The sequence below is a fragment of the Phaseolus vulgaris genome, chromosome 3, assembly GCF_000499845.2.
Source record: "Phaseolus vulgaris cultivar G19833 chromosome 3, P. vulgaris v2.0, whole genome shotgun sequence".
Classification (NCBI taxonomy): Eukaryota; Viridiplantae; Streptophyta; class Magnoliopsida; order Fabales; family Fabaceae; genus Phaseolus; species Phaseolus vulgaris.
In genome coordinates this window covers 47,774,147-47,788,601 of record NC_023757.2, presented here as the reverse complement: position 1 = coordinate 47,788,601, position 14,455 = coordinate 47,774,147, and the positions used below count along the sequence as shown (strand labels likewise).

The 14,455-nt window shown below is 27.3% G+C and overlaps 1 protein-coding gene across 1 annotated transcript; it reads right to left on the bottom strand.

Annotated features, from left to right (window-relative positions):
* Positions 1-4,476: 4,476 nt before the first annotated feature.
* On the bottom strand, positions 4,477-13,736 carry LOC137805677 (E3 ubiquitin-protein ligase MBR2-like). The gene is made up of 5 exons (XM_068605615.1): positions 13,640-13,736; positions 6,930-7,846; positions 6,494-6,544; positions 5,190-5,318; positions 4,477-4,940 (listed from the first exon to the last, which is right to left on the bottom strand). The coding sequence occupies exons 1-5, from the start codon at positions 13,734-13,736 to the stop codon at positions 4,767-4,769; spliced, it is 1,368 nt and encodes a 455-aa protein (XP_068461716.1). The 3' UTR covers positions 4,477-4,766.
* Positions 13,737-14,455: the final 719 nt, after the last annotated feature.

The window sequence follows — 14,455 nt, the reverse complement described above, 5'->3', positions numbered from 1 at the left end:
AAATTAAAACTCGTAATCACGAATGTAAGTAAGGTTGTACAGTTTTTTTTTAAACGAGTTGAAGTAGCAAGTTTAATATATTCTTTTTTACAGATTTACAAAACAATAAAAATATCCCTTTCACAACTTAATAAAGAAGTCTTTCTCAAAAAAAAAAAAACAAATGTAAGCAAGGAAAAAAAAGAGGAACACGTAAAAAGTTACAAGGTATATAGCTCTTCAAACAAAATATTGATATGATAAAAAAAACACTGGGTGTCGCTTCATATTTAATACATTACTAATTTATATATATCGACATCTATTTATAAATCATCCATTTACTTATACAATAATTGCACAGGTTGTGGATAGAAATTCCTAATTAAAAAGTTTAAATGAAGAATATAGTTCTATTTTCTCATCAAAGCAAAAAAAATAAAATTATATGTAGCCCACAACGATATTAAGCACACAAAATAGGTCACTCATTTGTACTACAGTAATAATCCAAACCTCAACATGCCAAATTTTTTCTTACAAGGTCATATATTCAAATCTCATTTAACCCTTTTAATTCAATGAACAAATTTTTTTCTTCTGACATTTTATTGATTTTGTAAAAACTGGAACATAAAGTTGAGAGTTGAGATCCGACAGCAGAAAATTTGGAAATCAACTCAAATTGTCTAAATTCTTAATTTAAAATCCTAGAATCACTCCGAATTTTATAATTAAAAAAGTATACTATTAATAAAAAAATTATCCTGAGATATTATATCTTGAAGAAAAAAGATTGAATATCTTTCAAAAATAGACAAGTAAATAAAGAAAAACAAAAGTAATAAGAGTATGACAGTCTTGATCTAAGAATTAGAGCACCCTTTACTCTCTGCTATAAAGTTTAATTTTGCTTTAAAAAGCATTTCCCACAACCTGAAATACCAAACAGCTTAGGGCAAATCGGTTTACAGAAAATTAAAAAATCAGATATTTTTTCTGTCAGTAAAATCGGATCTTTAAAGACACGATGAATGCTCAGATCAACGAAAATAAAACATGCAAAAGTGGGCTGAAACAAATAGATCCATGCACAAATCAAAAACCCATTTTTGAAAAACAAAAATCAATCATGAAAGGGGAAAAAAAGAGAAAAGAGAGCACAGAGAGATGAAGAGGATATACCCAGTAGATCTGGTGAAAGAAAGGGCACTGAGCAGCAAAAGTTGACAGCTTTGCACAGTTGGTCTGTCACGCAATTTCTCTCACTCTGTGTCTCAACTCTTTAAGATTTGAACACTGAATTAGTTAAGACTGAGACTGCTTTCACTTATAAAACACAATTGATCAAGGTTGTCTTGCAAACGTAGAGTTTGGACTATTATAGAGATTATCTTTTTACGTTGATTTCGCTTATATGGAAATGGAATGCGTTAGTTTCAGAAACGCATATGAAGTATGCTGTCATAGAGCATCATTGAAAAAATGTTCCAATAGCCATCCCCGTGTCACCTTTCTCCCTCCTCTCTCTCTCTGCTACCTGTCAGCGTTTCAGTATTTGGTCGTTTGTGAAATGTTTTCTGATTTGTTTTTCATTTTTCAAGATAATTCAGTCAATGAAGAAAAGAAAGAAAGTATTAAATTTATTCATTTATTTCTTTTCTAAATGAATTTAAATATATTATTTTTAATATGTTTAATGTAACTTCCTACAGGAATTTAATAATTTCTTTGTTTCTGCCTTTTTATATTCATTTAAAATGTGTGTTTTTTTTAAATTATATATTACTTTACAGGAAGGTTTTTTGCGAAAGTTTTTCCTTGTTATCCGTTGAATGAAGTCGTTTATTTTTCTGTATTTTAAATTTCAAACGAGAGGTTTAGGTCTATGGATTAAAAGCTGTTTCTTTTTTATTTATTTCTAATAGTCATTTACCAACATTTTTCTTCTTTCTTAGTCAATTCTTCGGTCAAATTATTTTTAATAATTAAAATTAAAAAAATTATTGATAAAGAATAAATAAAATAAAATAAAATAAAAGTATTTTAAAGATATTTTAACTATTATTAAAAAAATTAAGATTTTAATCCATTAAAAAAAGAAAAACTTGACCTTTCCAACACACATCTAACACAAATATTTGTAGAAAAAATATTACATTTGTCAATGACTGAAATGGTAGATTAATTTACAAGAGTATCTTTTCTAATTTAATTAATAGTGTCTTTTCTAATTTAATTAACAGTGTCATCATTTTGTTTTGTAAACATTACCAACAAATCTTTTGTATTTTGAGAACGTTGTTACATTTTATCGGCATTGTTACATATACATTTTTTGAGCTTTTATATAAGATATTGGATATATATTTAAGTGTTTTTTTTAATTTATTTATTTATTGTTGATAAAGAAATAAAAATAGATTAAGTTAGACTTTTGTAAATTAGGATAGGATACGAAAGATAAGTGTTGTCATCGGTTGATCTCGGATGGACTAAATGTACAAACTCCTCTTCTACTTTGTTTTCAATTGTTGCTTCAAGGTGTCGCTTTCCCGGGACAAAGAGGGTTTTACCTGTTGATCATACTCCGATAATCAAGTCAGTAAAAGCATTCAAATATCAAATTAGTTTTAATCTTAAGTATTCAGAAACAATGTACTCTACTAGGGGTTTCAAGCCCATTTTATAGATATCCCTTAAATAGTTTTCTCCAATCTCAACAGAGCGAGATTTCAATAGGGAGAATATAATCTCAACAAAAAAAACATATAATTATAACACAAAAACATATTGTCTACGTGCACATTTATTCTCAGGTGTTTAACAACAATAAAACATTATGTTCACATGCACCTTTATTCTCGGTGCTAACTACCTTATTCTCAACAACTTTTATTGGTATTTAATTAACGTATGTGTTATAAACAAACAATGTCTTCTATTTTAATTATCTTTTCGAGCGGTCTTACCAACTCTTGGACTAAGCTCATGGCCAACACTTTGGACCCATATTGACCTAAAAACCGAGTTGACCATACCAAAGTGCTTGGATCGAGATCCCGAACACTCCTGTCCAAAATTATGTGATATCTCTTTAAGTATTTCTTCTAATTTATTTATTTATTGTTGATAAAAAAAATAAAAATAGATTGAATGAAACTTTTGTAAATTAGGATAGGATATGATAGAACAGTATAACTCATTTTCTTGTGCTTTTTCTTAAAGGCTCTTGAGTGACCTGTATTGAAGTTTGATTTAAGTTGGAAGCTAATTTTGTCATAAGGGGTTTAAGAGGTTTTTAAAGTTTTATTTGTCAATAAGAAATAAATTAAATAAAATTGGATACTTAAGGATATCCAAATCCATATAAAAAACAGTGTGCCTCCAAAATGTACAAACACAAAAAATCCCCTGTGAAAGTGAACCAAAGATAAACTATTCCATTGTCTATTTGTGATTATACACAAAAGATAGGCATGGTTGATGAAGATAGTGTTGAAGAAAAATTATATTGAAATATAAGAGGATAGAAAAATTCTATGTTTGTTAATGCGGTTCATGATAATTATATATATATTCTAAATTTTAATATATATTTTAAATTGTATTTTTAATAATAATTTTAATTTGTTTATATAATTCAGCTTCTACTATATTAATAAAATAAATTTTTTATTTAATATCTTTAAATATTAATATATGATTTAAAATAGGGCCACTAAATGTATAACTAAAATTTAAAATAATATAATAAAGTTTATTTAAATGGTTGTACTTTTATATTTTCACATTTGAAAAGTATTTTCGATAAATCATGAATTACTATAAACAACAGTTTTATAATCTTTATATTTTGCCTTAGACTTTAATTAATATTTATATATATAATTAAAATGAGATTTGTTTGAGGCAGATAAGATAAATTATGGATGTGTGGGGGTGATAGAGCTAGATAAAAGTTAAAATACTAGATAAGATAAATTATGGATGTGTGGGGGTGATATAGCTAGATAAAAGTTAAAATATTAGATAAGATAAATTATGGATGTGTGGGGGTGATAGAGCTAGATAAAAGTTAGAATATTATAAAATATTTTTTTTTTATCAGAAATATATATATATATATATATGAAAAAAATAGAAAAAAAAATATTTAATTTTTTATCAGAAAAAAAAATATAATTATTTCAGAAATACCTTCATCCTTATAAAAAATTATTGTGCAAAAATATCACAACAAAATCAAAAAATCGTAATAAAAGTTCTTGTAATTGCAGAAAGAAAAATTGCAAAACCTTCCATCATCAAACAAAACACAATCAGCAGCAGATTACTTAAATCCAAATCAATATTTCCATCCAACCTTATAGACAGTAAGCATAATGAAAATAAATAAAAAAAATTGTTTAATTTGTTGTTTCTTTAGAAAAGAGTAGATGAGGAGAAAAATAAGTTTGTCGATAAAACTAACTTCAAAAAGAATTTTGCAGAATATTTGAGCTAGTAACATAGTATGAAGGAACTTTTTTATTGCGGGGAGAGGGAGCTTTAAAACATAAATATGAGTGAAACTAGCTTAGTGAAAAAGATGAGATAAGAAATAACTACTAAGTCCACGTTATTCATATCAAATTTATCAAACAGTGAAAGTTTGAACATTCATAATGAAGTGTTCCATATGTAAACAAACGAAAAGGTTTGTGCATCTTCGACCATCGAGCACAGTGAATTTTTTTGGTATAGAATCCACTTTATTTCTACATTCTATCCTTCCAAACACACCATTACGCAAAGAAATAACCATATTCATTTGGGATATTAGGCTGAATTTCCAACGCAACTCTTCTGCACACGGGGCAAAGGTTCTTCTGCATGAGCCACTGTTTGATGCAATCAAAGTGAAACTTGTGGTCACATTGCTCCAGCTTCCCGAGATCCGATTCGTTGTCAAATTCTTCCTATAGATGGAAACAAATTTTGTAAAAGAAAGGTTAAAAGAAGACTAAGACGTGAACATGCCCACAATTTCCACAAAAAGAGAGTTAAGGAAACAATTACCTAAGCAGATACAAATACTATTTAGATCCAATAATGGTATAGTAGAAATGAGATACAGAAATATTTATTTTCACAATTATAATTAAAGAGTTTCATGTGTTGAGTTAACCTCTCAAACCAACTATGAATCGAAATGTAGCAGGACTCACCAAACAGATGATGCATCTTTGTTCATACTCTACTGGACCATCTCCAACAGCTTCCAGGAAAGTCTCACGTTCCATGTGCTGCATGATCGTATCGAGACTTAGTCCCGTAGACGGTTCAGCGTTCTCTATCTGCTTCAAATAATTATTTTTAGAGCAATAATCATGCCAAGTATTTTATTCTAAACTACAATGGAAATCTACTCTTCACTAGGAAAATAAGTGCAAATCAGTAGAAACAGAATGTGACGGATCAGATAAATGTCATGAGAAAAGAAGAAAGATAGAAATTATGATGTAAAAATGAAAAACAATTGTACAAAATTTATTTATTTATTTTTATAATTTTTTTATCAGTAAAAAAATGATATAAATAAATAAAGAGGTACTTTGGAAAACCTTAATTCATTTTAAAAAATAAGTATACATAAATTAGACAACAAAAAGTTCATTCAAAATTACTATAAACCTACAAATTTTTCGCAACATTTAATCCTTATAGCAACAAATATATAAGATAAAAATAAAATCTTTTAAGTGTGATTCACACAGAAAAGACTAAACCAAAAAAAATTATCACTTTCATAATTAAAACATTAAATATCATCCGACAATAACATATGTTTTATAGCAACCTCAAGAAGGTCCTGAAACGCAGAACTATCACCACACCATCATCAAATGAGGCACTCTCAAGCTAAGCTATGATTGTTTTGGTTCTGTTGTTTTAAGTAACATGAATGGAATTAAAGTTAGGCACTTGGAGCAGACATGCTTTGTTGGTCAAAAGGAAGAATTCAGGTTTAGTGCAGAAATTGGAAGCTTCTAAGGGAGTTATATAAGTTCACTGTCACGGTTATGTAAGCCAAGGAAAGGGGGTCAAGGTTGATGCAGGTGCAGGGCTAATCTGGCCAGAGCCTATGCAGAATATTTTGAACTGTAGATTTATTATGTTCTGTTTTTCCTGGTGCCATTTCTACAGCCAATTCTGCAGCATTCATCTGGTTTTGCAGCTGATGTAAATGCTGTAGTCTAAAATTTTGTTATAGTAGGAATGTTTAAAAAGTTAATTCTATAGAGGTGGAGTTTATTGTTATCTATATACGGGATACCCCTAAAAGTATTCCTTTATTTATTTATTATATTAATTGTTGATAAAAAAATGTTTTATAACAATCATAATTCAAAATGATTTGCTATAGAACGATTTGCTATAAAACATATGTTAAATCATTATAAGATGTCTAAACACAAGGTAAAACACTATAAAATTGTAACAGCATGCAAATATTTGTGTGAAACTCTACCTCAAAGATTAGACCGCCACCATTGCGTAGAGATTCCAAGATAGAGTGAACCTGTATGAAAACAAAATGAAAATAGTTAACAATAATAAACAGAACAAACATGCATTTGACGCTTACTCTTTAACACCTTATGGGATACAATAAAGAGGTGTAGATAAGGTAAGTAATAGAAAGTGATAAAGAAATTAAGAGGAGTTAAAAGTCAATTATAGATGTGAATATATTTAGTTATTTTCCCCTGAACATCAATCTTCATTGTATCATGTGAACTATTTAAGATATAAACCTGTAGGGAAAGACCTGACCTTCCTTTTTTTCTATATTATATATAAAAGTTGTTTTATTAACTATATCGTTACCCTAACAAATGCACTTGAGGGTGTAAAGTGAGCCTAAAAAGTAGGGCTACCTTAGAAGGTAAAAGCATGGAGCGTACCTCAGGTGGAAGCCTTCTTCTCATTTCAGAAGAAAAAATATCGGGTGGAATTGCAGATGCTGGTGTTTGCTGAGGACTATGATGGTTCTGAGTGACAGAACTGCTTGGTGCAGCAGACTGGTTCATTCCTCGTGGGCCCCGTGGCTGAGCCGAAGTTGAAGAGCTACCATGTTCAAAAAATGGAATCATAATATCCAGTCTTGTGTGTGGACAGCGGTTGGGAGGAGTAGTCCTCACGGTTATGTTGTGAACAGTGGAGCTACCACTGGGCATGAGTGAACCACCCTGAATAGATATAGGGCCACCAGAATACAAGCGATGGAGAGGTTGCTGAACGGGATGTGTTGAAGCTCCGTTGAAATACAGACTTGCTTGGCTTGATAGCGGAGCATCAGAAGCTCTTCTCCCAATATTAGTATTCTCGTTTCTGTTAGCACCCGTATTCGGTGGTGGAATAGGTGTTTCAGTATTTTGTGGGCTCACATTGTTGTTATCTCCAACCTCAGACTCAGTAGCAACTCTTTTAGCCTCTTCTGTCTCTTGTGGACCCCCGTTTGAACTTTCACCCACAAAAAATTGTCCAGAACTGCAGAGGCTTCTTTTTCTTGGAATGTTCAAGGTGTTCGAGCTGCTTCCAACATGGAAGCTTGAAGAGGACATGTTAGATTCTGGTGGTGGAGCATTCAGGGCTTGCTGAAGAGGAACATCAGTGCCGACACCAATATTGTTGTTCTCACCTTGTTGCGGGAGATTCAGTACGGGCTGGACATTAGGAGTTTCCTGAAGAGGAGCAGCAGCGCTGAGAAGATCGTTGTTGGAACCTTGTTGAAGGAGATTCTCTTCTGTCTCAGGAAACCCTTCAAGGAGCCCTTCCTCATTTTGGTTGTTTTCGTTAGCTTCTCCAACTGAGCCATCACCTTCAACAAAAAGGACATCAAATTATTAAAGAGTGTTCACAAAGAAAATGTTGGATAGGGGAATGACTTCACCTTGAGGATTCATTGTTCCTAAACTTGTGAAAGTCACTGCACCTGCATGAGAGCCCAATCAAAATATTATTAAACATAGTAATATTATTTCAAAATACTTAACTTATTTGCACGATTCTGCTATAAGTGCCACTGCAAAGCAGCAGCATCTAAATGAATTGATTACCATTTATCCTATTCAGAATAAAAAGGCATGTTCAATGCATCACCGAGCATAATCTAAGAATGGATTGAATATATTTGAAATTCCTGTAAATACATGAATAACTATGGATAAATTTGGTTTATTTAATATGTAGTCATATAATAAATTATATTACCAAGAGATATATTTCTTATTCAACAGGTAAAGGGGATCTCAATCCGTTCCCACCTCATCAATTATATCCCAACCCATTTCAACTAAATGTTGTATATAACAAACTATGACAGATGAACAATATAAGCTGATGCTCGTTTGAAAGTACTTTTAATCTTCTTAACATCATCTTAGTTTAGGCTGCATATAATCTCACAACACAAAATGCAGTGCAATTGAATGTAAAGTGACATGTGTAATATGCAGTATACAAATCATTTGTAGAATGAGAAAATCAGCATATATATTATCAACAAAAACAAAAGAATAAATAAAATCAAAATAGAGTACTTAAGGGTACTCCAAAGTTAGACCTTAAACTAGCTAGTTCAAGCTGTAGCTATGACCCTTCAAATACCAAATTTAAAAAGAGCCTCATAGTATCCAACCAAATTAAAAATTACAAACCATGTACTTGAGTAGTTGATTTTATATATATATATATTCAAAGGTATAGAAGAAGACTAAATTATTACTTACAAGAATAAGCAAACACCAATTAGTAAACATTATCAAAATATAGATTGCATGTAAATAATTAAAAGACTTAATTATTATTTTACTTCTTAAAGTTCATTTATTAAAGTTAATTTAGTTCCGAAATTTTTAAAAAGTTCAATAATCTTTTTAAATAATTTAATGTGATTTTTATGTTAGATTATTCTTATTAAAATAGATTTTTCTCATCAATTTCACTATTGGACATTCAATGATAGTAAATTATTTTTTAAAAAGATTGAAACCATAACCATCACATTGAATTATTCTTAAAAGTTAAGAATACATTAAACTTTAAAAAAAAAAGAACAAATTTAACTAAAAATATTTTAAGACACTATGAAATTGATTTTTGACATGAAGAAAAAGTAATAAATCTATTTAAAAAGACTCAAATTTAAATATTTAAAACTAAAACTCATAACAACAAATGAAAGTAAAACTTTTCTATTATTTTCAATTAATGTCGTTACTATAATCATAAATGTCTTAAAGTTGGCATATATAGTATTTATTTATAAATCATTAATGATTGAAGGTGATATAGGTTTTTTTTTATCAATAAATAATAAAATTAAATTAAGGTAACATTTTAAGGATGTTGTAACTCTTATACAAGAACTATCAACTATATATAATTAATTTAGTACATGTACATCAAGGTAATGAAGGTGACACGTATGAATAAAAACACCCAACTAGTACGTTTATATGAAGAAGAATATGTTCTTGCGACAAGTAATGTATTTCCTACAACCTATAGGTTCATCCTAAAGCTATGTGCTCACACACGATGTTAAGTACACGCAAAAAGAAGGTCACTCATTTGGAATTCCACTTAAAAGAAATTTGTTTAAACATAACATAAGTATTTTTAGAATAAATACTTTTGAAATAAATTTTTATTTAAGAGGCAAATAATATTTACTTATTAAAATAAGAAGAAAAATACTTTTTTATTTAAAATAAACAGATTATTAAAAATAATATAAAAACCTACTTATTTTTAAAAATACGAACAGACAAAACTAGTCAAATACTTGAGTGAATACCTTATATGAAAACTGTTTCTTTCTCTAGTTCCACGTCAATGCGCATTAATTATTTGATATAAAAAATTATTAATATAAAAAATTATTAATAATAAAAAATTATAAAATATTTTTTAAATTCGTATTTAACATTAATTGTTAAAGTTTTAGCTATTAATTATTTTAAATCTTAAGTTAGTTTTAAGTTTTAAATTAAAAAAAATTAAAAATTAATTTAAAATAAAAAAATAGTTAATAATTAAAACTTTGATAACTAATGTTAATATAAATTTAAAATTATTTTATAAATTTTTATTAATAATATAAATTATTTTAAATATTAATAATTTTTAGTTTATATAATAGTGTTTAATTCATTAATAATTATAATAATTAATTATTTTTTATTTTTAAATTAATTATTATTAAATAATTTTTTTGTAGTATTAATAACCATGCGATCTCTAAAAATATTTGTCAAGTGATTAATGAAATATGAAAATATCACTTTTTTAAAAATTCAAAAAACATAAAATTTATAGATCTTTTCTATAAAAAAAATCCTTTTTTGCAATGTGTCAACTCCTGATTTACCACTTTGTCTTAATTTTATTATTTAAACATAAAAAAAAGCATATCGTTTATTAAAAAACATCTGAGATGTTATGTTAAAAAAATGAGAATTTCTTTTAAAAATAGACAATTAAAACAAAATTAATAAGGGTAGTTTGGTATAAATTTTATTATTTTTTAAATACGATTTGATCTATAATTATATAGCATAGACACAACACGGACACGAAGATACGTATAATCTCTAAAATGTAGAACACAGGGATACGAATCTATATATTATATATGTTTTTCATGACTAGTTCAAAATGTTTTGTTTCTTAATTTTATAATCATAATAAAAATTTATATAATAAATTTGAGTTTTTAGAAAATTAATATATTTTTCTTTTTTAAAATTATGTTAGAACCGTACTAAAATTTTTAAAAATCCAACAAATACTTTTTGAATTAGACACTTCATGAATACGTATCCTGCGAGTGTCATGCGAGTGTCAGTGTCCAATACAAGAATCTGACACCGATACGTTATTTAAGAGAAGTGTCTGACCTTTATAGTTTATAATAGAATTTTATCCTTTTAAAAAATCGTGATTGACAATCGTAAAGAAACAAAAAAAAAATTATCACTAAAACCAGATCTTTAACGCAGATCAAAGAAAATAAAGCATTCACGTATCAAACACCATTTTGAAAAGAAGAAGAAAAAAGTCATCAAAATCGAGAATGAAAAGGGGCAAAAAAAAAGGAGAAAAGAGAAGCAATAGAACAGTAAAATGAGATATAAAAAGGATAGAGAGAAGAGGATACCCAGAAGATCTGTAGAAACAAGAGCAGTGAGCAGCAAAAGTTCACAGCACTGAGCAGCAAAAGAAGTGAAGAGTGAAGGCTGAGACCTCTTTCATTTATAAGCACAAAAATCAGTGTTGACGTGCAAACTATTGTAGAAATTCTCTTTCTTACGTTGATATTTCTTGCTTTCATAAACACATGTGAAGCATCTGTCACCATTCTCCCTCTTTCACTCACCTTTTTCACTCTTCTCGCTAGTTGACAACTTTTCTGTATTTGGTGCTTTGTGAAAAAATACTTTAACTCCTCCCTATCCTTCGTTTCTTTTTTCAAGAAAATATGGTCAATGAATAATAGAAAGAGAGCAATAAATATTTAAATTTAAATATATTATTTTTAAGCTGTTTTATTGTAACCACAACCAGCATTTAATAGTTATATTTATGCCTTAAGCGTTATTTAAAACTAGTGATGACAAAGTCGCTTTAATTACAGTCACACAATTAATTAGATGAAAACTTCAAATTTTGGTGTCTAGTTCATCCATTTCCTACTATATAATAATAATATGTTATTTAAATTACGAACATTTTTAAATTAAGTTTTCATCTAACACTACAAGGAAATCATTGAATAGAAACTAATTCTAAAAATAAAAAATAATCAGTTGTCAATGAATAATAGAAAGAGAGCAATAAATATTTAAACTTAAATATATTATTTTTAAGCTGTTTTATTGTAACCACAACAAGCATTTAATAGTTATATTTATGCCTTAAGGCTCTGTTTGGATTAGGGAGGGGATGTGTGAGGATTTGAGGGAGTGGATGTCTGAGGATGTCTGAGGAAAGTGTGAAGAAAGTAAGGGTGTTTGGATTGGGGTATGTTAGGGTGGATGTGTGAGGAAAGTTTATGGGAGTTTGTGAGTAATGTAATGGTTATGAGGGAATTTTAATTTTTTTTAAAGGTGTGAAATGTTACTTTACAAATTAACCCTTGCCTATTAAAAAAAATAATAATAAAATGAGTTGTTTTTGTTTAAAAATGAAAAACTTTCACACATTTCCTAGATTTAAAAATTACAATTAAAAAAATATATGTTAAATGTAAGTATGTATAATATAAAAACTATAATTAGAAAAAAAATATGTATTCAACAAATTAAATAAAAACAAAACTTCAAGTAATAAAATTGAAAAATAAATCAAATATTATATAAATAAAAAAGATATTATTTTTTAATATTAAAAACCCTCTAGAAATGAAAAATAAAAAATATTACAACAACAAAAATATAACGTAATTAACAATAAAAAAAAATTTATAAAAAATTATAATAAAATAAATTATAACTCATAAACATAATAACTATATAAAAAATATATTAATATAAACATAACAAAAAAAACAGAATTTCAAATAATTTCTTTAAATATTAAACATATACTATAAAATTAAAAAATAAATCACATCTTATATAAATAAAAAATTACTATTTTTTAATATTAAAGAACCTCACAATAAAGCAATCTAAAAAATACAACAGTAACAAAAATATAACTTAATTAACCATAGAAAAGGATTCCATAAAAAATTATAATAAAAAATAAGGATAAAAACGTATTAGTAGTATAATCCGATATAGTTAAATAATTAATTATTATTATTTTCTTTTATTAAATAATTGTGTTAGTTAAATTTATTTAATAACTAATATTTATAATAAAGTGTAGTTTGATACATAAAAATCAACATTTTATCACCATGGGTATGCCTTTTCAGAGAATATGTTTTTGCATGCCTGGGTCATCTAAAAAGTATTGTGCTCATTAAACCAAATAAAACATAACATAATACATAAATACATATTTTAATATATTAATTATATTTTCAGTTTCTAATGAATAATTTAAGTTGGAATAAAATTATTTTAAGTGATGGATTGTTTTTAGGGATTTTTTTGTATTAAATAAATTAAATATTTAGTATAAAATAAAATGAAAAATGTTTAGTATAACCTTTTGGTGATGACCATGATCCAACCCATGTAATATTTTCAATTTTAATTAGATATAGTATATTCTTTTCTTTAAAAAAAACTAAATCCAACCACATTTAATAAAATATATGATTAGAACTTGAAAAATAGGTATCACCTGATCTACTCTAATAATTAATATATAAATGGAAGATTTTATTTAACTATATTTTTTTACACTGATTTATAATATTTTATAAAATAATAAACAAACTTAAAACTTCTTTAAAATTTATTATGATTTGTTTCTTCATTTTAAATATTATATATATATATATATATTTTAAACATTGTACAATAATTTTTTTAAAATACTAATACATTCAAATGAAGCATTGTGATACATTCAAATGAGGGTAAATTTGGAAATAAGGGATGCTGACATGGTTTTCCCTCTACATCTCTTCATTTTGAGGGGAGAAGATATTTACTGTTCACAGGTATATCCTCTCCTTCATTTCCCTGCACATCCCTTGATCCAAACCATGAATATCCACTCATATCCTTCCTCTTGAACAGTACATCCATGGAAGCAAACAAGGGGTAAACGTTATTTAAAACTAGTGATGACAAAGTCGCTTTAATTACAGCCACACAATTAATTAGATGAAAACTTCAAATTTTGGTGTCTAGTTCATCCATTTCCTACTATATAATAATAATATGGCTATTTAAATTACAAATATTTCTAAATTAAGTTTTCATCTAACACTACAAGGAAATCATTGAATAGAAACTAATTCTAGAAATAAAAAATAATTAGTTGTCATAGTTACTAAATTAGAGACCATTTTAGATATTAAAATTGGTATCTAATTAGCAATGAACTTTCGTTGTTAATTAGATAGCAATTTAGAAACTATAGTCTCTAATTTAGTCATTATAACAATTAATTATTTTTTGTAGTGACTTTCTTGTAGTGTACACACTATATATTCATATAATATAATGTATATCTATATAGAGGATTCATCTTCATAACTGTTTTTTGGTGTACACAATTTTTTTTTATTCTACCCTTATTTAATATATCAAATTTCATTAGTATAATAAAGTATTTTTTTCATTTCATATGAATTACTTAAAAAATAATTATTTTTTTTAATTTTTAAATTAATGTTAAGGAACAATTTTTATATGCAAGTTAAAACTCCCCCAGACTTCCCTCTATTTTTTTTTATTCTAATGCAACAACAAAAAGAAAAGGAGAGCATACATTCATCCTCATTCGATTTCCATACAAAATC

Coding starts and splice junctions, on each gene's coding strand:
- LOC137805677 (XM_068605615.1), bottom strand. CDS start 13,736: ATGGATGTACTGTTCAAGAGGAAGGATATGAGTGGATATTCATGGTTT. Junction 6,545..6,929: donor GAAGAAGGCTTCCACCTGAG/GTACGCTCCATG, acceptor GTTTTCATACAG/GTTCACTCTATCTTGGAATC. Junction 4,941..5,189: donor AAAGATGCATCATCTGTTTG/GTGAGTCCTGCT, acceptor TTCCATCTATAG/GAAGAATTTGACAACGAATC.